At 44.0% G+C, this 27,487-nt stretch overlaps 1 protein-coding gene across 2 annotated transcripts; it reads right to left on the reverse strand.

Moving 5' to 3' along the window:
• Nucleotides 1-327: 327 nt before the first annotated feature.
• GREM1 (gremlin 1, DAN family BMP antagonist) lies at nucleotides 328-13,056 on the reverse strand. 2 transcript variants are annotated; one of them, XM_025883544.2, is made up of 2 exons: nucleotides 12,758-13,056; nucleotides 328-4,377 (listed from the first exon to the last, which is right to left on the reverse strand). In XM_025883544.2, the coding sequence occupies exons 1-2, from the start codon at nucleotides 12,922-12,924 to the stop codon at nucleotides 3,822-3,824; spliced, it is 723 nt and encodes a 240-aa protein (XP_025739329.2). In that variant the 5' UTR covers nucleotides 12,925-13,056; the 3' UTR covers nucleotides 328-3,821. The 2 variants fall into 2 exon arrangements, with proteins under 2 accessions (XP_025739329.2, XP_073732858.1); XM_073876757.1 differs by lacking the exon at nucleotides 12,758-13,056 and adding an exon at nucleotides 12,187-12,328.
• Between the last annotated feature and the right edge of the window lie 14,431 nt (nucleotides 13,057-27,487).

Consider the following 27,487-nt stretch of genomic DNA (forward strand, 5'->3'; position numbering starts at 1 on the left):
CTTTCTTCCATTTTTCCCTTGAACACTTCAAAATTGAGCTATTATCATTTTTGCATGACAACTCTTCCATTACTGAAGGGTTTGCAAAACCCTTTCCAGCTCTTCTTTCTAGCTCTGGGGAAGAGGCTGGTACTTTCCATCGCACACCAACTTTCCCCCCACCTCTAGCTGCCACTGCCTGGGCCTAGTTGGAAGAAATAAGTTCCCTGTGATATACAAGAGATCTATTTATCTCTTTTCTACCTCCCTTCCCATGACAAGTGAATCCCTGTTCTGTGAACACAACCAGTTAAACACACACATGCATACACACACACAGAGAGAGAGAAAAGTTGCAATTTATTGGTTGCTCTTTGGGGAAGATGATATAGAACATAACTGGGATTAAAATCAAATTCTAGTTACAAATTCATGAAACTTTGCTTTAAACCAAATTAACTTTTATGAGACTATTAAATCGCCTCTCATCCTCATACATAACAAAGTAACTCAATCATAGTCTATATAATCCTCTGTTGGTTTTCAATGATTAAAGCACACATAATACATAATGCAGTTGATATTAAATATCTTGAGAATGACAAATCAATAGAACTCCTTCCACTCTTAAGCATTAACTGGTCATTTAGACATGTTCTGTACATACACTTTTCATTTTAGATTTTCTCCTTAAAAGGACTTGTGAACTATTCATTATTATCTGCTATTTGTATACACACGTCATAAGTCTTCCAAAATAACATTTAAAATATCTCTTCATATTGCTTCAGAAATGTTAACCTTTAAGGAACATTCGATTAAAAAAAAGCAAAAGCTCAGATCCTGACTCTTGTAACACATGTTCAGATGTGTCGAGATTTTATTATTTCCCTCTGACCTGATAAAAGCCTCCAACAACATACAATGTGCCACTTTCTTCTTTGCTCAACTCAGAGGAAGTCAGATAAAGGAGAAAAAACAAATGCTCAAAATCACAGTGACCAAAGGATTTGAATTAATAATTACATTAAATAACCATAACTTTTTGTTTAACTATTCACATTCCACACAGTGGAAATTATTGTTTCCTCCAGATTTTTCACTTACATTTTTAACTTTGAAGAACTACAATAACAAAAAAACAACTTACAGACTTGCAGGATGTGTGTTTTTCTCTTTTAATGCCAAGCACAAAGTGTACATCATAAAATTCATATTTGGTGTTTGGCATTATTTTAACAGGAAAAATTGAGATCACAAATATCTTGCCATAAAAAAATTCTACTATAGTAATGAAAAAAACATACTTCTTCATCAGTGACTCCAATACAACATGTAATAGATATGGCACTTTCAATAAATGTTGGAAGACACACCATACTTTGCTAGTCTTAATTTAGGCACAGTAAGAAAAGCAGACATTTCCCTCTTTGGTTAGCGCTGGTTTTTTGTTTTTGTTTTTTTTTTTTTCAGGGTAGTTAGGCTGTTGATTATCCCAGTGAAGTTAATTTTGAGGAAATTCTCTTTACTTAAGCCAAATCTGACTTACATGCAAGACTGTGGTACAAGCTACTAAAAGAAGATTACTGCTGCCAACTTAAGTCATCTCTTTTTAACAAAACTGCATGCTTGTGGCAGAGTTAAAACAACAAGAGAAATACAGTGTCTGCTGGTTCTAAATGTCATTTTTCCTCTTCTAGTGTGGTTTCACATGTTCAGCTCCTTCCCCTTTCTTTTCCTCTCCCCCACCCTCAAAATTCTGGCTTAGTATTTGTGTGCTTAATTAAATCCATTCTGTGCTTTATTGTTGGAGGATGTGGATGATAGAAAGATTTAGGGCAGGGGCATACAGTGTACACGAAATACACGGACTGTGTGTTCGGACAAATTTGTCTCGTGTGGAATCATCAGTAGTGAGTTCAAAAGTTTCAAAACTCGGCCCAATATTTTGGGTGTTCAAGATAACTTCTGCCTCAAAGCATGGTTCTGGCTTAGCTGTTAGATGAGAGAGCGCTGCACCAAAAACAAAAACAAAAACAAAAACAAAACAATAAAAGCAGCTTCTTTAGTGCAATGCTGGCGCTTGGATGGGCAACTAAAATGCTAGTCGATGGTGCTTGTTTCCCATATCACACGTGACTTGGCTATCGAGGATGAGAAGGTACAAGGCAAAAAAAAAAAAAGTGTTTGGGGCGTGGGGATGGGTTTACATAGAAAACCTCAGGCTTGAAGAGAACAGGTGAGCCAAATCCAAAATGCAGTAAGGTCCACCTGCCCTGCACTTTGACCGTTAGATAAATCCTAAGCAGGGATGGGGAGGAGCCTGAGTTTAATCAGAGGAGGGGTCTACCAGTAGGTTCTGAACAATTACAATGTTACCCGAATCCCACCACCAGTAGAGAGACAGCTAATGCACCCAAATGCCTGGATTTTTTTTTTTCCCCAAATGCTCTGATTTCTTAACTGGGATTTCTCATTAGACCCTGAGAAGGCAAAGGAAGAAGGGGAGGACACATCCTTTATACCTCCTCCCAGGCATTAAACTACTCCTTAGCCAGAGGCAATCACCTTTCTTTCTTTCTTCTCCTCTACTCCCCAGCTCAATCTCCTACCAACAGCTAAAACAAAAGGACCCCCAATATACTTCTAGCTCAACTAAAGCAGTCCCTCATCTCCCCCATCTTAGCCTGGTTCTTCACTGCCAGGGACACTTAGCAGGGGCAGAATCTTTATAATAAGGGTTGTGGCTCTCAGAAGCATTACACAGAAATAATGAACTGGGAAAGAGGTGATTACAACCAAGCAAAAGGAAAGGTATGAGGACCTTCTGCTTATGAGGTGTTTGTTTTCTTCCTATCCCTGCATAGAGTGCTCTGAACTACATCTATTTTCTGTCTGAGGGGCGAAGCGGGGGGTGGGGGTCGCCTTGGTTTTGCTCACTCACGGGGTTCTGAAAATAGGAGTGGTCGATGTTTATGTTTTAAGTTTGGTGTTGGGTTACAGCCAATTTCAGCAGATCACAGTGACAGCCAAAGTTAGTGATTTTTTGGCAATTTCATTTCTCCTCTGTTCACTTGGTTTTGGTTAATACCAGGGAAAAACTCGCTGAAGCATGGGTCGCCCTGTGTTTTGGGGTTGGCCTTTCACAACTCTGCAGGTCTCCCTACAGAACTTGTGCTGTGCCCAGCTGGTCCACCCCCTCCTGTGTCCTTCTTGCCCTTTGCGCGCCCACCAGGCTCCCGGAGTCGGGAGACCCTTCCCAAAATAAAAAACAGTCACATCTATGGTCAAGTGAGCTAATTTCGAGTCCCTGGCAGAGGGGGAATTAGACCGAAATAGTCACTGAGATTCTAAGAAGGGATGGGTTGTGGAAGAGAGGAGGAGGAGGGGAAGAAGCAATCACAGGTGGAAATACCCTTTCCAAGTAGAATGCAGCACTAAAACAGGTCTCTTGCCCTCAGAGTAGCCTCTTGCGTTAACATTCATTCAGAAGGGAGATTCTGGTCCCTGGAAGGGCACATGGAATACACCGGCAGAACCTGACTGCAGCCCTGCCCCTTTTCATGTGCCTCCCCCCACCTCCCCAGTGTAGGCTTTCTGTGCCAGCCCCATGGAAGCGGATACGTTTGCATAATAGGAAGTGCCCTCCTCTGGCGTCTGCAACCCCCCAGACACCCATGCACACTCATGCACACAAACTACGCACTAGCAGGCTCCTGTCAGAAGGCAGCTGGCGGTTCTTCTTGCCTGTAGGTTGAAGCCAAGTAAGAATCAGGTCGTTTTAGGTCTGGCTCTGGGCCCGCCCGGGGCTGCATCCCTAGGACAGGCTGGGTGTGCCCAGCTTAATCCAAATCGATGGATATGCATCGACACTGCTTGACTCGCGTGACCCTCTTCTTCTTGGTGGGCGGCTGCAGTTCGGGGCAGTTGAGTGTGACCATCATGGTGGTGAACTTCTTGGGCTTGCAGAAGGAGCAGGACTGAAAGGAGCCTTCCTCCTTCCGGATGTGCCTGGGGATGTAGAAGGAGTTGCACTGGCCGTAGCAGAAGCGGTTGATGATGGTGCGGCTGTTGCAGCCCTCCTCGTGGATGGTCTGCTTCAGCGGCTGGGTTTTGCACCAGTCTCGCTTCAGGTATTTGCGCTCGGTCACATGCAGGGCCTCCTGGCTGGACTCCAGCACCTCCTCCCCGGGCACGGCCGTGCCACGCCCTTGGCCACGCCCCCGGTTCCTGGAGCCCGGCTGCTGCGGAGACTGAGTCTGCTCCGAGTCATTGTGCTGGGCCTTGTCTGGTGGGGGGATGGCACCTTGGGACCCCTTCTTTTTCCCTTCGGCGGTGGGCAGCAGGGTCCCCAAGAGGAGAAGCAGGGCTCCCACAGTGTAGGCGGTGCGGCTCATGCTATCGGAGGGAAGCACAGAGAGGGGAGACACAGAAGACGGACAGGTCAATTCGAAAATTAATAGCGGCTAACATTTTATCAGGCACTTGTTAAACACTATGTGAGATATTTCATTTTCTTCTCACAATATCTCTATGAATCAGGTGTTATTATTCTCATACCCCCCCCCCCCCCCCCCCCCCGTCAAGCCACGAAGTGCCTTGCCCAGGGTCACCTGCGAATAAGCCAAGGTCTCAACTCAGCCAGGCCCTATCTCTTCACGGCATGTCCTCCCACCGGAATTCCTTCCTGGCTGCTGACACCAATCACATCTGAAGTTGTCTCATGGTCACTTAATTGTATTCGTTCTTGTATTAGGCCAAATTACCTTTGCACCTCTCTGGGGAAACCCAGTTTTCTATTTAGTTTTACAGCAAGACAAATCTGCCTCACTGTCCAGGCTTCATCTGCCAGGAAAGGCTCCCAGTCTCTTTTTCTCCCCAACTGGCCTGAGCCCTTCCTGAGTTGTGCCTTGTTCGGTTGGTTGGATGCTTAGGAGATGTTTGCTGATAGCGTGCATTGCACGGAAACCTCTGGAGGAGACAGGCAAGCAGCCGAGGGAGGGAGAGCACTTAGCAGGAGCAGCACTGGGTGCAAAATCAAGACTGAGTTTCCAGTCCAAGTCTTGGGGCAACAACTTGCTATCTGACCTTGAGAAAATCACTTTGTTTCTCAAGAAATGACTTCATGTAAGCACGGGTACAAAGACCTCATCTCCCCAGATAGGCTGTTCAGATCAAATTTGAGGTACAAAGGAAAGCAATTTTAGAACTAACCAAATCTATGGCAGGATTGCAGACAGAATGAATTACCTTTCCAGAAAGATCACATTAACTCCTAAGACTCCTGGACCTCTCACCTGTTCTCATTTCTAAATGGGCATAGCTATTTTTTGTATCATTCATGATACCATGATATACATTTTTCTACTTTTAAATGGTGAAATAGGTCATTCACCTGTGTGTGTGTGTGTGTATCTGTGTATGTAACATCTAGGAGGTAGAAAATGGCACAGGAAAACAGGCATGTGCAAATATTTACACTAATAAATGCCATGGACATGTAGAATAAATCAGTGATAGTGAATTACTGTGGATAGGCCTGGAGTTAGACATGGGTCGGAAGGGCAACAAACAATGGCAAAAAAAATTAGATAAGTGGGGAAGCAGAGGGAAAACTAACAAAACAAACAAAGAGGAAAGCAAAGATGGAGAGAGAGAAGAATGTAAATCAGAGAAAGGAGGGCTCATCTAGAGGCAGAGTGTTAAGGGAAGGTAGGACAGAGGAGGAAAAGGAGAAGCCTGAGCATATTTTTGAAGAGTGCAAGCATCACGCTATTGAGATTCTCCTGACACAGTGCCTCTCAAACCTCAATGAGCAGATGATCGCCTGGGGGTATTGTTAAATTGCACATTCTAATTCAGTAGGTCTGCCTTCCTAACAAGCTTTGAGTAGCAAGGCCTGTAGCACTTGCAACCCTGAGGCACAGAAAAGAGTTATTAAAATGTGGAAGGATTTTCTTTTCAAAGAGTGCAATTGCAAATTCACAGCCTCCCTCTCAGGCCATCTTACCAAATCTGACCTGAATCTTGAGGCTTCCCCTATCCCCCAGCCCCCATGCCCACCATGGTTCTGAACCTAAGGGCACCGCTGGGAAGTACCCATTTCCCTCCTCTCTTTTGTACGCCAGCATTACATATAATAATGTACAATTTAATAGTAACCTTATCACGTCCCCCCAAGGAACTTTACAAGTTGGCATGATCAGCTAAAGCAATTACCTTTCAAAGACAAAGGCCCTGTGGAATCTACATTCTCTAAGCAACAGTCCCTGTAAGTAAAGACTATGCAACCCTAAGGATAATGTCAAATTAAGATAATTAAATATTAAATTTAAAATATCCTTAAATGGCACCATTTTTCCAACATTAACCTAATACTTTGGGGCAAGTTCAAGTTTGGAACTGATAATGTGACATTTAGCTCCTGTCCTTTGGACTGTAGACTCCCTGGCTTTTGTCAGTTTATGTTACAACATCCCTGTTCTTTAAACAGAGCCTTTTTTGCCTCAACAACAAAAAAATTAATTTCCTTGTTTTGTCTTTAGAAAAATCACTCATGAGAAAAGTCCAGTTATAAAACAGTGCTGATTTTCTCCAGAGACCAGGATAACTTGAGCCATGACAGTTCAGTCTCCTAGGCAAATATATTGTGAATTTGAGACGCTTTTACAAATTTCTGCTATTTATTCCATTGGGGGCCAGGATCTAAACTAAAATTCAGTCTCTGCCCATTTCAAAGAGGAACATGAGACAGCCGTAGGCCTACACCCAACAGTCTTCCCTCCTCCCTACTGAAAATGGCACCAAGGACAATTCAGCCCTCCCAGAGCAAGACCCTCTGAGTCCAACATCACAGAGGCCAGTCTGAAACTGACTGGGAATGTACGTTGTGTGCATAGGACAGTTCACGTCATAAAGCCATCCCCTCCCACAAACATCTGTCCAAAAAATGGCAATTTCCTTTCTCCAGACCAACATGGGATTCTTTTTATGCTCACCTTTTCCTTCCTGGCATCTTCACATCTGTCATTAAATAAATACCTAGTCTGAGAGTCAAGAGGACTTATTCATCACCTTATCCTCAGTGCCTGGCGCAGAATAGGTGCTCTTCTGTTAAATAAATGCTTGTTATGGACCACACTGATTTACAGAGTCTCCGTTTTCATTTTTAAAATGCCTTCACATGTGCCAATGAGCAGCCGAGCCTGACAATCTTTTTTTTTTTTAAGATTTTATTTATTTATGTCAGAGAGGGAGCACAAGAAGGGGGAGAAGCAGGCTCCCCACTGAGCAGGGAGCCCGATGCGAGGCTCCATCCTAGGACCCTGGGATCATGACCTGAGCAGAAGGCAGACGCTTAGCTGATGGAGCCACCCAGGCGCCCCCTAACACAATCCTCTTAATTTCTGACTTACAGTATAGCAAACTCTTAGCCTAGAAGTACCTTAATATTTGTCTTTCTTTTTCTAGGGAAACTTCAGATAGCCACTATTTTTTACCTGGTCCCATGCACAATGCTGTGGGTTTCATTTTCTAATTGAAGCCACTGTATTCACTATGGCAGAAACCAACAATAAAGCAAGCAGTAAATTCAAAATTAGTCAACTGTGGTTTTCAGTTTTAATTTGGACAGACTTCCTGTTCCTATGGGAGCGTGTGAACCCTGTAAGCCCAAGGGGTCTGGAATGACAGGCTGTTTTCTTATTTTTTTGTTTTTTAAGAAAAGTACATTTTTCTCAAAATAAGGTTTATTAGGTGTGGAAAATGTTATAAAATGGTTTTTCATTTTTTAGAAAAGCCTACTTTTTAAGATCTTTAGTGCTTATTGTGAGGCTTTTGACTCTTTAAAACTTGTAACTAGTTATTTGGAGAAAAGTAAAAACCAACTTAAGGAATCTCAATCAACACAGACCTCAGCTTAAAGAACAGTGGTACTCTGAAGGACTCTGCATATTCCACATGAGTAAGAGTTAGAAGGTTAAGAACCCTAATAGTTCTAGAACCAGGGCTCTGTCAAGTCATTGTGGTCAATCACCCAACCTCCCCCCACAAACACACACACCACAGACTGGTCATGATTACTCAGTGAAGAAAAAGGGACTGTTTTGTTCTTGAAATCCCAATTGTATTGCCACCAAATAATCTGCACTTTGTAAATATCACAAACGTGCAGGAAATCATGAAGATGTAAATTTCTTGAGACAATTCTTTTCCATATCAGCACCTCACAGAATGCCCCATTGTCAAAAATCAATCCAAATCTTAATCAAACCTCAGGTTCCTATAAATTATCCCTCATGCCCAACCATGAGCTGCAAACATTTTTGGTAATTTGCATTCATGAAATGACCCACTCACATCATTGAGGATGAGCTGCATTTTGTGGGACCAGAGCGCATCAGGACACCCAAAAAGACCTCCCTTTACACTCATTGCAGACAACATTCTTCTTTTCAAAATTTGCCTCAATGTCTCCTTAATGCATTTCTGCTTCTCCAAGTAATGTGATATTTTCGTGGTGAGCTTCCTCTGCAACTGCTCTCCATCAGCAAGACCCACCCACCCCACCTGTTCTCCCTTCACTACTGTCCTCCCCTCCAATCCACTTGTCCCAGAGCACATAGATACTCTCAAAGCAGTTCTTTTCTACCTGATGCTTTCCTCTACCTGCTGGTTTCCCATAGTGATCAAGAGATGTGGCTTATCCCACACCTCTGTCCTGTGTAGGTCATGGTGATTTATTCCAATCTTCACAAGGCTCTACGAACACAATCATCTAACTCTAGGGAATCAGAAATAAAAATGCTCTGTGTGACCAGTATCCAATATTCTCAACGTCTTTGGGCAAGTTTAGGTCAGCTCCTTTTGGCACTCTTCTTGCTGTATTTCTCATTTTAGCTAACCAACCTGCTTATAATCAGTTAAATGGAGTGCTGAGTGGGAATTACAGTGAATTGACAATGGTCAGCAAGCCAGATGTCTATGCCTGAACATCTGATCGACTCCTCCTGATGAATTAAGTTTTAGAAAGACGTTCAACAGGCATGACATCAAATTATTCTCCCAGTAGAAGAAAATAATTAAAGTGACAGCAAATGCTCTAAATGCAGGCCAGATTTTAGAATAATTTCTTCCTTTTCCTCAGAACTAAATCTTTGAGAAGAGAAAGGTTATTTTTATCTTGATCTTGAATTTTTAAAAAGATAGCTTTTATTTTTTTTTTAAAAGATTTTATTTATTTGACAGAGAGAGAGACACAGTGAGAGCAGGAACACAAGCAGGGGGAGTGGGAGAGGGAGAAGCAGGCTTCCCGCTGAGCAAGGAGCCCAATGCGGGGGCTCAATCCCAGGACTCCGGGATCATGACCTGAGCCAAAGGCAGATGCTTAATGACTGAGCCACCAAAAAGATAACTTTTAGAAGTTAAGTAGATAATTTCATAAGAATATACGGGGTCGATTTTTTTTTTTCCAGACAAGTTGAACCAAGAAGATAAGAATTACTTGCTTGCAAAGTAGTAGAGGATAAAGTCTCAACCTGTATGAGTTCCAAGACCCTAACTACAGCCACCTTATTCAGAAGACCATTCAAGCTAAATCTGGCTGGCCTCCCACATCGCACAGTACAGAAAGGAAACCACCAGGTAGTGAAGTATCTCAGGAGCTCTATGCTCACTGGAAGATTTTTTGCTGAAGTGAATGATTGTATACAATTTTTGAGGTCAACAGGAAACAAGTTAGAAAGTCATAAATATTCACTGAGCAGCGCTATTGAGAGTCAATCTATAGGTTCTATATTGTGATGCAAGATGTGTGCTAGTCTGAATTTGGGATTTAATTTCAGAACCACCTTGTAATATATCTGGTGCTGTATAATGTTACTGCCTCTTCCAATACCACCACCAATAATAAGAGTTATCTATATTTTTGAACCCTTAGCATGCACGGCATTGTGCATAAATCAGACCATATTTTATCATTTCTTTTTCACGATAGAACATGAGGTAGATAATATTGTCTTCCTTTTATCAATCAGGCAATCCAGAGTCAGAAAAGTTAGGAATCTGCCCAAGGTCAAACAGCTCTTCAGTTGGAGAGTCAGGGTTGGAGACCCATTCTACCTAGCCCCCAAACGTGTCTTTAACCACTCTTCTATGGACACCGGGCACAGTACTTAACAAGGGATGCGTGGACTTGTTTCTAATGCAATACAGTTTGAAGAATATTGTAAGACAAATAATTATCTAGTTTGTATCTTGATGTTCACATGTGAAAAAAAAAACTTCTCTTGTCCCAGGAATTACTGTTGTACTTTGCATTTCTAAGAGCATATGTTAAAACTAAAGTAAATTCCTTGCAGATGTAAGTCATGGGCTGGTAACACTTGCCTGATCTGTGCCTTTCAGTTGGATGCTACAGTTACCTCCCCAACACCCACCCCCTACTTTTCTTTACATAAAAGGGTTAGGTTTTCCCACCAGTCCTTAACTCTCTCTTCTAGGACATGCTCCACAGCTTCGCTGTTGACAAGCATTTCTTTGGAAAGGGGTCTGTGGCATAAAATTTCTTGGCCTTATTTCACTTGTGATACTTAAACATTAAGACCGAGGGCTTCAGTTTAGAAGACAAGGCAGGCAGGTCTGATTCAAAGATGTGAGGACACAGTAGGTTTCTACTCTTCTCTGTCTAATCATTCACATAAAGACTGTGTCAGCCAACTAGGATTTCCTATAGATCGTGGGTTCCCAAAACGTTTCACTCAAAATGGACTTTTAAGAAACTAGGAAACCTGTAAAATTACGAAGTTTACAAAAGACTTTAATTCCTACAATGACCTAAGCATTAAACACACACACAGAGAGCAACTGTGGTTCTAAAGAACTGTTCGATTAGTTAATACTACAACTTGGGAGTGCAATTTATCCAGTGATAGCAATCAAATCACCTACTGTTGTAGACTTGCATGGGCCAGGGAGATGAGACTGTAGTTTAAGATCTTTCCCTTGTTGCTTTGAAATGCCCATCTCTTCAAGGCCCCTAGGCCCCGCTTCCAAAAAAAAAGAAGAAAGAAAGGAAGAAGAAAGAAAGAAAGAAAGAGAAAGAAAGAAAGGAAAGGAAAGGAAAAGAAAAGAGAAAAGTAAAGAAAAGAAAGGAAGGGGTCGGGGCTGAAAAGCCCTGGGGTGAAAGAAGACTCCTCACCCTGGAATCGGGGTTATTTTAACCTCTTCTCTGCTATTTATTTAAGTTGTGTGTACAGCCAAAAGGAAACCACCACTCTGGGGTCCCTGGGACAGCTTAAATCCCCGTGACCCACTTAACACAATAGATTGTTTTAATCAACTCGTGTCCTGGCACCATCTCGAAGGGGGAACATAAACAGACGCGCACACCGCTCGGATCTGCTTTTTCCAGCGGGAGATCCAATCACCTACCAGTGGTCGGCTCTCTGCCCTTGTATCATTTAAGGAGAGATTTTAACCCCTAACGTCGAGGCTTTATTTCTATGTAAAAGTGCTGCGATTCTAAGTCGACAGAGGAGGAGAAGGCGGCAGCCGGATTCAACCCGGAGACCCATTCGGGCCATCTCCGGGAGCGCGGGAAGGGCTTCACGGCAGAGGCCCGGTCACCGCCTGTCTGCCCCCACCTCGCCCGGGGACTGTCTCCAGAGCCCCCCGCGGGGAAACACCCGGCTGGGGCTCCCCCCAAGGCGGAGCTGGGATCCGAAGGCAATGCCAAGCCAGAGCAGTGGCGCGTCCGTTCTTATCGCTCTGGCCGGCAAGGTGATAGCCCCTCCGACCCCGGGCCTCAGCGAGACGGAGAGAGAGAACGGGGGACGACCGGGGCGTCTGAGCCGCCAGTCCCGCGTTGTTCGTCGCTAGCGACACTCAGCGAGGGGGGCGGGGGCCTCTAGGACACAAATTAACGAGTACCGGGGAAACGGGACCCGGAGGCTTGGCGCTGCCTGGCCCCTGGCCGTCGGCGCTTCAGCCGAGGCGCGCGTGGGGCGGGGAGAAGTCTAGAAGACTGCACCGAGCGCCCACGCGTGCGCAGCCAGCCGGTGGATGTGTGCGGTGTTTGTGGTGTGAGCTCTGCGGGCTCGCTGGACCCTGAGGCCCCGACCGCGCACAGCCCTTCAGCTGACCCGTTACCCGACGCTCGGGTTTCCACCGCGGCCGAACTCCGCGGGGAAGCCCGAGTCTCCATCTCACCTTGAGGGCGAGCCAGTGGACCCACGACTCATTCTCCGGACACTGCAGCCCACCGCAGGATCACTCTTGGGACTCCGACGGGAGCCCCCAGACGTCCCGAGCCCAAGCGCCCCGCTTCAGACACGTGGCACCCTCTCAGTGCGGCTTGCCGGGGGGTCCGGGGTGGAGCCGCAGGTCCCGGCTGCTCCCCACCGCTCCCGCGACGCGCCCACCAGGACTCCGCGCCTCTGAGTTGCCGGCGCGGCTGGCACACGCACCAGGAGCGCGTTAGCTGGCCTCCCAGAGATGGAAATGGGATGCGGGGCAGTAGCTCTCGCTCTTGACATCCTCCTTCCCAGGCCTTCCCGGAGGACCGCGCAAGGTGAGGTTACGGCAGCCAAGACCTTGTGGGAAGGACCCTGGATTTTTCGGCATAATTCACCCTAGGGAACCGGGGCCTCGATCTGCGCGCCTGGAGGGCTACCGCGTGTCTACACCGAGCGGGACGCGGGAGTTTTTTGCAGGGGAACCCCTGCGCGCGCGCTCTCTCTCTTTCTCATTCTCTCACTCTGACGGGAGCCTCTGCACTCACCTGTCAGTGCGGCGGGTCTTCGGGGCTTGCGCTCTCGACACGGGGCGCGGTGTGCGACCGCGGCCCGAGCCGCCCCGGCTTGGCGCGGGGTCAGCCGGACAGAGAGCACGGCTCTCGCTGCACACTGGGTCGCCCGGTCCGCGGAGGGCGCACCGAGTGCGGGGCATCGCGCCGTCTCCCGTTTAAATGCCGGCAGCCGAGCCGGACGCCCGGGGCCGCGCCTCTCGATTGGCCAGGCGCCGCCGCCGCCGCCGCCGGACCCGCTATCCGCCCCCTTTCCCGGTACTGCCCCCGCCCCCCGCACCCCTCCTGCCTCCCGCGGGGTCCCCCTCTCCGCCTGCCTCGCCTCTTTGTCTGCTCCCCCCGCCCAGGCCGGCTAGGAGAGGTCACCCCAGGGAACCGCGCCTGGAATGCACAGCAAATCACATTTTCCGCTCCCGTTGGAGGGGGAAGCGCGGGAGGAAATCCCCCCGGCTCCCGGCCCCTCATTCCTCCTCCGCCCCAGGCCTGGGCTTTTCCTCTCACCAGCCCCGCTTCGCCTGCGTTGGCCCCGCAACGCGCTCGGTCGCAGAGGCTGCCCTGGAAAGAGCAAGATCTCCGTGGGATCTCGACAGACGAGGCGATTCTTGCCCCGTGGCGGGAGCGGGACGGCAGGATGCTCTCGTTGAGCGGTCGCCGCGGCTCCGGCGCGGCTCGGCCAGAGGCCCCCAACTTCGAGGGCGCTGACCCCCGCGCCCCCGTTAACCCCGGCGGGCTCGCCGGCCGCCAGCAGGAGCCTGTCTCCAACATGACACCCTCCTCTCCTCGCCCGCCGCCGTTTCTTTCAGCTCAGATGCTGACGGCCTCGGCCGAGAGTGTACGGAAGGGAGTAACGGAGCGGCGGCGAATAAACCTAAAAGGACCCTCAGAAGTCCAGGTTTCCATTTCTAAGCCATCTTTAAACGGGAGAGAACAATAGCTATGAGAGAAGAGGCTTTCCGTAGCATGTTCAAGATGAATAAATCAGGAAAATAAAACGTCAGGCGAGGAAGTAACTTCCCAGCAATAGAAGACAAAAACCCCCCCGTTCGTGAAAAGCCGGCGTCACATTCTGTATTTATTACCGAGAACCCAATGGATAGTGGCGAACATACTAAGCGCATAAATATTTTTCGAAAGATGAGCGAACACTTTCATTTGTTCTCTTAGCTCGAAAATTGGTTCCTCAAAGAAGCCGTAAATTCTGTGTGTCGAAGTTATAGCCCGTGCAAAAATCAACCCGGCTGCAAGGTCTGCAGACCGGCTCCACCAGCCAGGTCAGATGATGACTTGTGGGGGGGGGGGTGGAAGGAAACTTGAAGGTGCCTGTACTCACTAAAGCAAAATAAACAAAACAATGAAACCCAACAAAAGGTCTTTAGGAAACGTCCTGATTTAAGCATTTGGCTAAGAAAACAAAACAAAACCCCAGAATAGCATGATTTTTTTTCTCCAGGCAGTCATTGTGGGGAGGCAGCAAGAAACACTGAACACCTAGTAGATATTCTTAAGAACTTGAAATAAATTTTTCAAAATAAATGAAACAAGGAGGAAGTCTGCATTAAATGAATAGCTAGAGAATCTTCATCGCCGGAATGCGTTGTTTGTGCAATCTGCAGTTTCTACCCGTAAACTGGGTGCTCCGCTTTAAATTTCGTTTCCAATATTTTTTTGTTAAATCGTCCCAGGTAGTTTGTCGTTGCTTGCAGAAGGTGAACATTCAGTAGGGCTTAAAGGTTGAAGCCGGTGGAGTGGGCTGTAGGACATGAGGGGTGGTCAGAAGTACACAGTCCAGCCAAAGCCCACCACCTCTCTGTAGAAGCCAGTTTTGTCTCTGGGGGTCAACTATGCCCCCCAAGAGAAAGGAACATGTTTTACAAATGCACTAACTCCTTCTGATTTAAAATCAATGTTTTGGTCACCTTTTTTTTTTTCCCTTTCAAAACTCATATAAACGGCCCCAAATAAAAACACATTGACAGAGCTTACCTTCTGAATTGGAAGTAACTGTCTTGGAACCCTGAGACTGTAGTTTGATATATCTCAATCTATCTCTGTGACTGTTTCTATCATCTGTCTAGGAAATGTTGTTGATAGCACTATGACCCCTCCTTGGGAGGCTTCTCAGACCACAGTCTCTACAGTAGAAACACTCCCGCCCCCACCCCACCACTCCACAACTCTGTCCCATTTCATTGAGTCCTGTCTCTTTAGTTTCACTCACTCTCCCTGCCACTACAATGGAGGCTTCCTGATGGTGGGGACTTTGCCTATAGTGGTCACTCAGATTACACCAAGCTCATAGAATACAAAGTGCCTAAGACAGACTTAGGATTCAACAAATAGTTGTGAACTGGGAATGTTCAGCACATGCCCACTAACTAGGATTAGCAACTGAGCTGAACGCTGAGGCTATAACCATCATGAGTATGGTAAACATGGGCCCTCACCTCACAGAGTTTATAGTCGAGCATATTTGTAAATATTTATATAGATATCCAAGCTTTTGGCCTCATATTTGTGTTTCCACAGCTCTCAACCAGTCATTGCAAACCATTATCCAATCAGGGTGAAGGCGTAAGAGTAAAAACTCTTCAGGCCTCTTTAACCATAATTACATAATTGAAACCTGCTCTTAGTAAGAGGGGGAAGAAGTAGAAGGACTCCATGGAGTCAAAGTTAAAATTTTAAATCTGGGATGCCTAAACTTAGTGATCACTAAGTGATAAATGTCACTTACAGAAACTACTTGCAAATTACTTTGAGGCTGTTTTGAGAAGTGTAGATCCTGCTCAACTACTGTTTTATTAAAGGAGAATCTATTTCTCTTGTTTTGCTCACCTATCTGTAGCGTGTGTTTGTCTCCATCTAACTCCCAAAATGCTAAGAGGGGGTTACTCTTCAGATTTGGGGAAGAACCTTGAAGGCCTTTGTAGGGAAGTTTTTGCTCAAATCTGCAAAAGCTGTTCACCTAATAGCAGAGATTATGTATGTTATCTTGCATTGGATTAAGGAAAAAAAAAAACCCTTCCCCATTTGGAACTGACCTTGTATGCCCTTCCTAAAGGAAAAAAGAAATGTGATGATGAACTTGACAATGGTTAAAGAAAAAGATATTGCAACGGTCAAATAACAGCTAAATGATTCATATCCAGAATGAATTTCTCTTATACATTAATAAGAAAAAAACTCCCCAAATCACCCAATAGGAGTTGGCAAAGCACATGACTGGGCACTTCACAAAGGAAGAAACCCAAAGGGCCGATAAACATGAAGAGCCCCTAGATTATACTAATAAATCAAGAAAACGCAAACTGAAATAAGAAGATGCCCTTGCTGAGTTCGCAGTCTGCCACTATCCAGTGTTGAAAAGGGTGTGGAGAAGCAGGCACTTTGTCAACATGTGATAAAATCCAGCATGCCCCTAGTATACCTCTCAGCCATTCTAATTCCAGGGAAGCACCTTACAAGAACTTGCGCACATGTATGAGGCCTAGAATTGTGTGAGCACTTCCATTGCAGTATCCTTCGTTTGTCTCAGCTCAGGGTCGACTCCTGGCCATGACCCTTGCTTTCTGTGCATAAGCAGTAAAACGTTGACCAGTTGAACAATGCATGTCCATGTGAAAATTCTGAACAATGCTGCCAAAGACAGGCACATGAACGAATAAATCGGGCAGACCATTTTAATACAATTGGGACCTAACTCCATACAAGTATTTATTGTCTACACTACATGTCCAGTGCCCTATGAAGAAGATAAAACCATAAGAGTCTGGACGTGGTCCTTCACAGTCAATACGTAGGTCCAGCAGAAAAAGCACGGAATTTTCGGCAAAACAAAATCAGAATACATTTCTGACGCTTCCTCATAGGAAATGAGTGACCCTGGGTTAGATATTTAAACCCTCTGAGCCTAAACTCAATCATCTGTTTTATAAGGGTGGTAATAATACCTACTTCTGGGTAGATGATGGAATTAAGTACAATAAGTTCCGTGAAAATTCCAGACACGCAACAGACGCTTAATAAACAGGAGTGACTGCATGGATACTAGAGTGTAATTGGGAGCTAAGACAAAGACAATGAAAATGTAGTATCAGCACGGGTCATGCCTTGGGTACCTTTATACTCACAGTGCATAATGCATTGGATGGCACATAATAGGTAGTTGATAAAGTTACTAAAGGAGTACATGCCTAGGGGAAAGGAAGTGACTGACAGTGACAGAGGGAGGGAAAGGATGAAGGAATGTAGGAAGGAAAGAAAGGAAAGGAGGCAGGGAGGGAGGAAGACAAGAGAGGAAAGGGAGGGGTGGGGCGCTGGAGTGGAGCGGTGGGGAGGGAAGGGAAGGAGTGATACCCTTCCAGTAAATGGCGCAGCAACTTCTATTTTTGGTAAGACCAGCAAATGGTGTAAATACCCCAGAGAGGGGCACAGGCAGAACAGCAAACCCTTCTGGCTCTCTTTTGCCTGCGTCATAAGAATCACTTTAACCAAAAGTTAGAGTTCTCAGAATGTGTTCACTGCAGGGGCAGAATCTGAGGAAGAATCCAGAAGATGCCTGAACGTGAAGCAAGAGAGGCTGGGCTTCCCATGCCGAAGGCTGCCGGGCAGAGACGTGGGAATGCAACAAGACAGAAAGCCAGACATAAATGGATTTTTCAGCAAAAATTCACAGACCTGGTGCCCAAATATAACAGAACCTGCTGGAAATGAGGCTCCCACCTTTGTCTGCAGGCTGGGTGACTCCTTAAGTCTGGGAAGTTTCTTTCTTTTTTTTTTTTTTTTTTAAAGATTTTATTTATTTATTTAATTGACACAGAGAGAGAGAGACAGTGAGAGAGGGAACACAAGCAGGGGGAGGGTCAGAGGGAGAAGCAGGCTTCCCGCGGAGCAGGGAGCCCCATGTAGGGCTCGATCCCAGGACCCTGAGATCATGACCTGAGCTGAAGGCAGTCGCTTAACCAACTGAGCCACCCAGGCGCCCCAAGTCTGGGAAGTTTCTATTTGTTTTGAGCTTTTTGATGCCGCTTCACTCTCAGAAAAAAAATGGAACTTTAATTGGTTATTGATTCCCTGCTTTTCCTTGGCGCTTGAACGGCTGTGGTTCTTCATTTTCTAAATCTTTTGAGGTACACTTTCCAAGAAAAGCTCATTCTGCTACAATCTTAAAAGACCAGTGCCTTGTAGAAGATCTGCTGGAAGTGCTTATTAAACTGAAGGTCTCTGGGCTTTACCCCATTGTCTTTGGCTGCCCTGCCCCTTCTTTTACTTTTGGCTTATTCAACTCATTTCCAGCTTTTGTTCCCTTGAGATCTCTGCTCTTCAGTAGGAGCCATGTTGTAAGATTTACCTTTTCACTTTTCTTTGTCCTTTTCTAAGGCGTGGAAGCTTACGTGTCATTTTGCTCTTGCCATAACTGTCCTAATAAGTCACTTGTCCTGCATTACATCTTTTAAAAGTTTTGATGACATTATAAATATATTACAAACTCCTAGGAAACTTGGAAAATAGAGAATATCAAAGAAAATTAAAATGTCCTATAATCTCACACCCCCAAATAACCACTGTTTACACATATACAACACACACGATACATAAGTACACATATGATACATATGTACACACACGTACACATATGTACACCCCCTAAATAACCACTGTTTACACATATACAACACACACACATATGATATATGCATACACATATAGATTTCCTTCCAGCTGTATGAAGCACATATGTGTGTGTGTTAAAGTTGGCTTTGATTCACTACTTAATATGTACTAAACACTAGGCTTTACCTACATTATCTAACTGAATCCTCACACCAATCCTATGAAGGTACTATTATTATTTGTTCTATCTAAAGGTGAGGAAACTGATGTCCAGGGGGTCGTGTCACTCCCTCCAGGGCACACAGTGTATAAGGCAGAAGAGGAATTCGTGGCCAGCTGGTACCTATGCTCCCTTCACTTACTTTCAACTCCAATCACAACGTAGTTAGAGTCTACACCATACACTGTGTTAGAACTCATATTCAAACACCATTATTACTCCACCAAAAAGAGTACACGAAATGTCAAGTGATTTAATAATTTAATAGCTGATACTGTCAAGATACTTGATTGTATAAAATATTGACATATATATGAGGACTACGAGTTTGGATTCTACATGACTGTATTTATAAAGAATTCTGAACACACGGCCATTGACAACTCAGATATGGCCTGTCTTCTTGGGTCTTTTGTACAAACCCCGCCTTACTTCCATTATCATTGTTATTAGTGACACTAGAAGTATATTTTTTTAAATTAGGAGCTCATATAGAAGTTCAGTATTTTGGGGTCTGCTCAGAGCAGAGAAGCATGAATCTGAACGTAGAAAGTAAACTCAAGACCTGCTTTCCCTTTTAAAGATGAACATGATCCCCTATGCCGATTTGCACTGACCTTACCCAGGGTCCAAATTTAAATCTTTTTTAAAATCTTGGTTCCTTCTTCACCCCTTCCTTCCCTGGTTTGAAAGCTTGGATCATCTGGAGTATAATTTCTCATTCATCTTAAAAGAAAGATGAAAAAAAATGTAAACCATGGGCTCCTCACTGCTTACGTCAGAGTAATACATGAGTGCTTTATATAAACTATCCATTTGTCTATCAATGTTTGTAAAGAGCTTCGTAGACATATAGCATTTGAGACACACTCTCTAGAGAAATATGTCTTTGGAAAGAGGATCAGAGAACAAAGAGACCAATGGTAAGAGAAATTCCAGAATGTGGACAGAAGTCACTAGGATGAGCACAGAGCTGCATTGTCCCCTACATTGAAGGCCATCGCAGCAGGAGGGAAATATTTCCAGAGATGGGGAGCCTTGTCTGTAACGCATATTTCTATACTCTATGTTACTCACCTGTGTGACAAGAAAGAGAAAAATAAAAAGGACATACTTTGGACAGGGCAAAATGGCAGTGTGACCCCAGATACTGGCTTCCAGATGATCTCCCAGGGGTCACTCAGGTGCAGCACAGGGCTCCTGATGATTGCCTTCCCCAGCCGTCTGAGTGGGGAGGGGATCTCAGGATGTCCCACAGGCATGCACCTGTCTGCCCACCAGCCAACCCTGTTGTAGGGAAGTGCAGGGCTGAGCACTGCCTGCACACTGTAAAGCATGGTTCTTAGTCACAGTGACAGAGCCAAAGAAAAAATCTTTCTGAAAATAAATCATAACAATTCTTGCAGCCGCTACTCTGCTAAGCAGAGCAATCCATGAATGTCTGTGGACAGATTAGGATGTACTTGCCCTAGACAAATCTCTGTGGCCCCATCTCAGCACCAGCAACCTCAAAAAGCCTGTCTAGCCAAAATTTCGGGACATTAGCCTGAGCTCCTTGATATGTTTCCCGTCTTCCTCGAAAGGAAGAAGGGAGGGAGAGAAGGAAGGCAGCGGAAGAGAAGGGATGGGAAGACATCAATCCTTTCAAATAAGGGAGACAAATTATTTCAGAAAGCAGCAGCTTCTCTTAATAGGTACCTATGCTTTAGCTCTGTAGTTCTGAGCATCTATTTTAATAGCAGTTAGTACTATGTGAGCCCTGTGCTATCAACCTAGGGGCAAGAATCCTGCCACCGGGAAGAAGAATTTCGAAGTGAGAGTTTGCTTTTCATATAAACATATGATACAGATACAAAGCTGCACAAATACTGGGAAGGATGTCAAAGGAGCGGTCAGTGTCTGCTCCTACCCCGGGGGTACCCTCAGGCTCACTCTCTGCAAATCCAACACTCGAACCAAACACACTGGTCCCTGAACACATGCCCCCGGATCCCCACTTCCACGCCTTTGACTGGGCTTTACTCCACTTAGGATTTCCTCTCTTCCTGTTGAATTCGTCCTCTTACTTCAAGACCCTGTGGCATTTTCTTTGATTTTTGTCATTTTTTTTTTTTTACAATCTTTTAGACATTTCTTCTTGAGTGGAAGGTAGGCTGCGTGAGTGCTGGTACCATTTCTTTCCTCATCCTTGAGCTCCCCAAGGGTCTAGCGCAGTGCCCAGAACAGAGAAGATGCTCCCTCAGTAGATGTTCGTTGAACTGGAAGCAAGGATTTCCCTTAAACTAAAGGAGGCTGAGTTGAATCATAATGAAAGTGCTCAAAATCTGCTCATGATTTCCACTTCAGGGTCCTGTTGATCGCATCACCTGCGGGAGCTGTCTCGGAAGTACGAAGTGCGAGAGTCCATCCACAATGTGGTTTCTGGTGGTGGCTGTTCAGGTACTTGGGTGGGTGTCATGCCTTCACTGCCACGCCCCCGCCCCTGGGCCCGGCCATCGGCATGTGTCATCGGGACGGCTGCAGTTACCTCTCTACTGCTCTCTTCAGTCCCACTGATGCGGGCGCACAGCTTGTGGACTCACCCTCTTAAGTCACGTTGCAGATCATGCCCTTCCCTTGCCTAAAACCCTTTCTCCCTGACTCTTATGAAACTTTGGAATTATTTGGTTTGTTAGTTGGCTTCGTTTTCATCTGGCTCCCCCACATGCCTGCAAGTTCCGTGGGGCAAGAACCATCTCTGTTTGGTGTGCTGTCCCCCTGGCCTCTAGTGGGGGGCTTGGAACATACTAGATGCTCACAAAACTTTGTCGAGTAAAGCCATAAAAATACAGAGTTGTTATCATTCTCCTTCGTGCTATAAGCCTTGCTCCACCTCCCACTTTCCTTGTCCCTGCTTCATGTTTCCACATTTTGACTAGAACTCACTGGAAAAATGAACATGGCATGGCTCTGGATCCGAGGCCTCCAGCAGAACCACTGTCTTTAGTTCTGTTGTGGAATCAGAGAGCACATCCCTGTGCTCTGTGTGCACCCCACCCATCGAGGATCAGCCAGCAATCATGGCACAGACTTGCTCTTGGAACTTCTACCGCAGCCCTAGAAACGTCTCTTGTAAAAACCAATCATGAGACAACATTCCAAAGACCCCAGAGATGTGAATAAATGTCATGGCCTGCCAGATGAGATGGTATCCACTCTGCTACAGATATCACGATCAAGTTTTGTGAGAAATTAATAATGCACTATTCCCCTTGTGTTTCTGGGAGATCTTAAAGACTTGTATGCAGATCTTTTGGTTTTCACAACCTGATCAAATAGAGCACAAAAGACAGACGATATTGAATAAAAGAAAGAACATTTGTGCATGCGGCCAGGATTGATGCACATTTTGCTACTGATTTTATTGTTAAGTGTTTTCTTTTTGAACAGGGTCACATAACTAGCTAAGTAATTATTCAAGGCATCCATAGTTTCAAATGCCTTTTTTTTTTTTTTTTTTTTTTTACTATTTATTGATGGAGACCTGAGTATCTCATCATAATTCATCTTGGGGAATCCACAGTGTGGCAAAAGCATTTTATCGTGGTTGTTGTGGCTTCTGAAAGCATAGTTTCAAACCACAGGAGTATCTGATAGCCATCTGAGAGGAGGTGGGCTGATTAGGAAGGTCTGGGGTCTTAGAAATAAATGCAGGTGATGCCAAAGCCTGTTTTTCTGATCTAGGAGGATTTTCAGAGACTCCTTGTGGCTGGTGTAGTTTTGCAAGCTGGTCCCACAGCAGCTTTGTTCCTCTGTTCCTCAATTCCACCCCCTTCTCTCCTGGCCCCTCATCTTCACCCATTCTCATGCTCTCTGGTTGCAACTGCAGCCATTGTTTCCCTCCAGACAACCATGTATCAGAATCACTGGAAGAACTTAAAAAAGTACTTGATTCTCAGAGCTTGCTGTAGACTACTGCATCAGAATTTCTTGGGCTTGGGCCCAAGAATCTGTATTTTTACAAAACCCTTAAGATGATTCTGACAGGTAGCCAGGATTGGGAATCACTGGTGTAGTGGAAAGAATTCTATATGCACCTGAACTCAACCACCAACTACTTAAGCAACTTTAGACAGGTCAACTCTTGGACCATCAGGAAAACAGAAGAAATGACACATATATAATAGAGTTGTTGCAGAATTAAATGGAATTACATATGGGATCTCTCCCTATGTGTATTTCATAGACTGAGCTAGTTAATACTCCGCTGATGACCTAGAAGCTTCCCAGAGTCTTTTCCTGAAATCGTGTTTAGCTTCCTCTTCAGCGTTTAATTCCTTATAAGACTTGGTTTCTCCCTTTGTCAGTCACCAAGCATAAAGCCATATGTAGATGAATCATAAGCCCATCATGCTATGTGTTCTAAGAGCCTTCCAAGTTCATTGCTACAAGAAACGCTCAACATTTAATGCATATTGTTTCTTGATATCTCTTTCCAAATTGCCAGTATAGTTTCCATTTCTGGGAAATTACATAGACATGTCTGGATCCAACTCTTTTATCTTTGCATTTCCAACTGCTCTGTTTTCCTTCTTTCTTCCCATCAAATTCTCATATTTTGACAGTTTTAAGACCAGCTCTTCCTTGATCTTTTCCTTCTTATAATATATTGAATTGAAATGAGCCCATTTTCCTTGGTGTGCCTTCTCTCCAAACACAGAATACTCTGAAGTTCAGATTCTCTTTCTGTGAGCGGGTTAACATCACAAAAAGTTTGTGGTTTCATCCATCATAAACAAGAGTGTTTTAAATGAACTCTGCTTCTTTTCTCCAAGCATCACAGAAAGTCTGGGACACAGTGAAATGAATTTTCAGTAAGAAAAGTTACTTATTAAAAATAGTGGTGATAAAAGTATGTAAATTGATTCAGTAGGAAGAATTTGTAAAATGCTTTAACTTAAAAGGAAATACTCTTGTAGACATCCACAGTGAATCAGAAGGAAAACACTCTGGTCTCTTGAAAAAGCAGTTTACTCTGTACAATGTTGACAAGATGTATCCAAAAAAGCTCTTTCTGTCAAGAAGTGAAGGAAGAAGGCAAACTGCATGTCAAAGCATTTGATCATATTTCATTTGGGAATGTTACAGTTTTGCTTGTGTACCCGGTTGATTTGAGCATATCAACAAACATAGTATTAGCTGCTGACAGTGTTTTGTATTGAACATCCATTTGTAAAAATAGAAGAAATACTATATTCACATTTTCAGTCCTTTTCTCTATTAAAAAAAATACGGCAATGTGGTTTGAGTTGTGAATCCATTGAAGACATCTTTGATGAATCAACAGTCAAGGCATATGTAAAAAGTGATTTGGAAAAATTTTCATGGGTTGTTGGTGGGGGATGGGAAGGAATAGACTGTTGGGGCATCTGCCCATTGTCTTTCCGGCTCTTCACTGACACCTTTCACTAAGTTTGTCTGCTGTTACAATAAAATCCCACCCCCACCCCCCGCCAACTTCTCTCAGAGTTCTCTGGGAAATGATTGACTAGTTGCAAAGTAATCTGACCTCATTGAATAACTGCTGCCATCTAAATATGATGCATTAGTCCCTATCAGACACTCTAAAATAGCATCCTCCAATCTGAAAGTTTCCAAAAGCTGCGCAGGACAAATCAGCTAACAGCCCAGTTCAAAACCCAAGAACAAAAAAAGCCAAAGTATAGTGAAAAAACGAAAAAGAAAAACTTCCGTCTTCTGCTTTGTTCATGCCATTTTACACTAGGGGGGAAAGTGATTCCCATGTCAATACTAGTGATAAAGCTTGAGTTTTATTTACATCCTTTCTATAATTATTCATTTTCTTTAGAACATACTTTATTGCATCAAATAAGAAGGTTGGTTTATTGTTTTAAAAGAGAGTAATCTCGGGGCGCCTGGGTAGCTCAGTCGGTTAAGCTTCTGCCTTCAGCTCAGGTCCTGGGATCGAGCCCCAGACTAGGCTCCTGCTCAGCAAGGAGCCTGCTTCTCCCTCCCCCTCTGCCTGCCACTCCCCCTGCTTATGCTCTTTCTGTCAAATAAATAAATAAAATCTTAAAAAAAAAAGAAAAAGAAATACTGGCAACAAATTCAATAATCAATAAGTGAAATCAGGGGCGCCTGGGTGGGTCAGTAGGCTAAGCATCTGCCTTCGGCTCAGGTCATGATTCCAGGGTCCTGGGATGGAGCCCCACGTCCAGCTCCCTGCTCAGCGGGGAGCCTGCTTCTTCCTCTCCCTCTACTGCTCCCCCTGCTTGCACTCTCTCTCTCTCACTCTTGCTCTACCTCAAATTAATAAATAAAATCTTTAAAAAAAAGTGGAATCACCTCAAACAAATGAAAGCAGTAGAACAATCTATGGGAAAAGAGAAAAAAAGAGGCCATTTCCTGGCTAAAAGCAAAACAAAACAAAAACAAAAACAAAACCCACCCCCCCAAAAAATAAATAAATAAAAGAGAGTAATCTCTGAAATCCCACTGTCTACCATTTGGCCACACTTTCTCCTTAGGAGCTATTATAAAATGGTGAATTCGTGAACTAAGATGCAAATAACTAGGCTAGACCTTTGACTGAGCATTCAGTTTACCTGGGCTTCAGTCACTCCTATATGGAAAATATAGATTTCCTGATTATATACTTTAGACAAAGTAGAGAAGGAAAATATGGTATAGACTACCTTCAATTCTCAGAATAGTTTATGAACGCTGGCTTAGACTTGTGAATCTATTATAATCATAGTTAACATTTAAGACCTTACCGTATGTTAACACTGTGATAATACTTTAAATATTGGATATGGTCAGCTGACACACAATATTTACTTCCATCAACTTCTATATTCCTTTTTGTGTTACAAGGGCTAGAAAGCTAAAAATGACATTAGCTGATTCCCCGGCAGCTAGGATTCTGGGAACAAACTAGAACACCAAATACATACACTCCCACAAGATTTTGAAGATGGAAGACAAGAGAGAGAAACTCTTTCTGCTGCTATTTCTGCTATGAGAAGCAGTAGCTGCAGGCAAACTCAGCATTCCTGAGTCAAGACAATGGCTTTGGGGGGTGTCATACATCAGTCAGTCATTGCAGTGAGAACAGCCAGCACTCCCTGATCTCTGGGTCCTGGCTATGTTGGTGACCAGGTAAGCCCAGCTGTGGATCCCCGCCCCTTGCCTCTCCGCATCTTCAGATAATTTTGTAAGCACCGAATTCCTTGCATTAGATCACCTTGACCTGGATATCTGGAGTAAAGTCTCTGTTTCTTGCATTGACATCTGACTAATTCTGAATTTGGCATCCAAATCAAGGTTTAATACAGGTGCTATATTGCCGGGAATTTGTTGTTGTTGTTTGTTTGTTTTTTGGGGTTTTCTTTGTTTACCCCTTAATTATTTTTACATATAAACAACAACAAAAAATACGAGTTACCTTTGTCCTAGCATACTTTCACCTATGGCCATAAAATCTTCAGGTTTTTTTTGTTGTTGTTAAAATCTTCAGTTTTGAATTTATAATTAAAATTATATCAAACAATTTAAGACATTAATATTAGGTAGCTATCATAGTATTGAAATTGAAGAAAAAACAGAAAGGGTGTTCTTACACATTTTTTCTATGTTCTAGACTCACTTCATCTTATATTTTAAACTAGAATGCAGGGGGCTGCCTGGGTGGCTCAGTCGGTTAAGCGGCTGCTTTCGGCTCAGGTCATGATCCCAGAGTCCTGGGATCAAGCCCCACGTTGGGCTCCCTGCTCAGTGGAGAGACTGCTTCTCCCTCTCCCTCTGCCTGCCTCTCTACCTACTTGTGCTGTCAAATAAATAAATAAAATCTTTTTAAAAAAAAAAGTTTCTTTTTAAAAAATAAATAAACTAGAATGCAGGTCTGACCATTGTCCTCCATTTCACATTTGGATTATTTAAGTTCCCATTAGTTATTTCTTCTTGAGTCTCTCATAAGTAGTGAATAAATCTCAAACTCAACAAGTTCAGAAATTGCATGTATTGCAGGGAAGTTATCCTCACATCAGTTTGATGAGGTAGGGATTATGTTTTTTCCAGTTGTCAAATGGAGAACCAAAATTCAGTGAGATGAAATAACTTATTCAAGGCCACACAACTTGTATATAGCAGGACCCAAGGTCAAATGCAAATCACAATTACAAAGTGTTTGTGCCTAAGGACTCTGCTAAACTGTGATGGTACAGGATCAAGTTCATAATGATTTGCATACAAATAGCTAAAGAGGTATTTCTGTATTTTGCTACAAACTACAGTAGGGAAGAGTGTATCTTGTATATCTTTGAATAAGATTCCCAAATGCCAGAGCATAGCTCAGTATTTGGCACCTAGAATAGGTCCTTGGTAAGTTACTGCTGAAAGAATAAATGAATGAATAAATGAATGGTATTGTGATGAATCCTACTAAGGAAAATGACACTAAAAAATGAAAAATTCATATGATGACCTGCTTGTGGACAAATCACTGTAATTGCCAAATTTATTTCATTAAGATGTTTCTCACTCTTCATGTGCTCATTTGCCGCTGCTAAGAGCTATTGCAAACATTTTTATGTTTCCTGTGTATACATTTTTGGTTTCTGTTGGTTTCTGCTTCTCAACAAGCTCTCCTGCCATATGATTAAATTCATCAAACAATAGAACATTCAGTCTATTAGGATGAGCTCTTAGGTCTATCTCATTCCAATCTCCAGCACCCTTTTCCTAAAAGAATCTCTCTTTATAACTTTTAAGTCAATGTTTCAAAACTCAAATTCAAGGACCTATTTCTACTAGAATCTTCATAAACACCCTGTCTTTGCTTACAAGCTTTAGAAGCCAAGGTGCACCATCCA

Source organism: Callorhinus ursinus, unplaced genomic scaffold, assembly GCF_003265705.2.
Source record: "Callorhinus ursinus isolate GAN/ISIS: 27379988/994484 unplaced genomic scaffold, GSC_fseal_2.0 scaffold25, whole genome shotgun sequence".
In the NCBI taxonomy this organism is placed as follows: domain Eukaryota; kingdom Metazoa; phylum Chordata; class Mammalia; order Carnivora; family Otariidae; genus Callorhinus; species Callorhinus ursinus.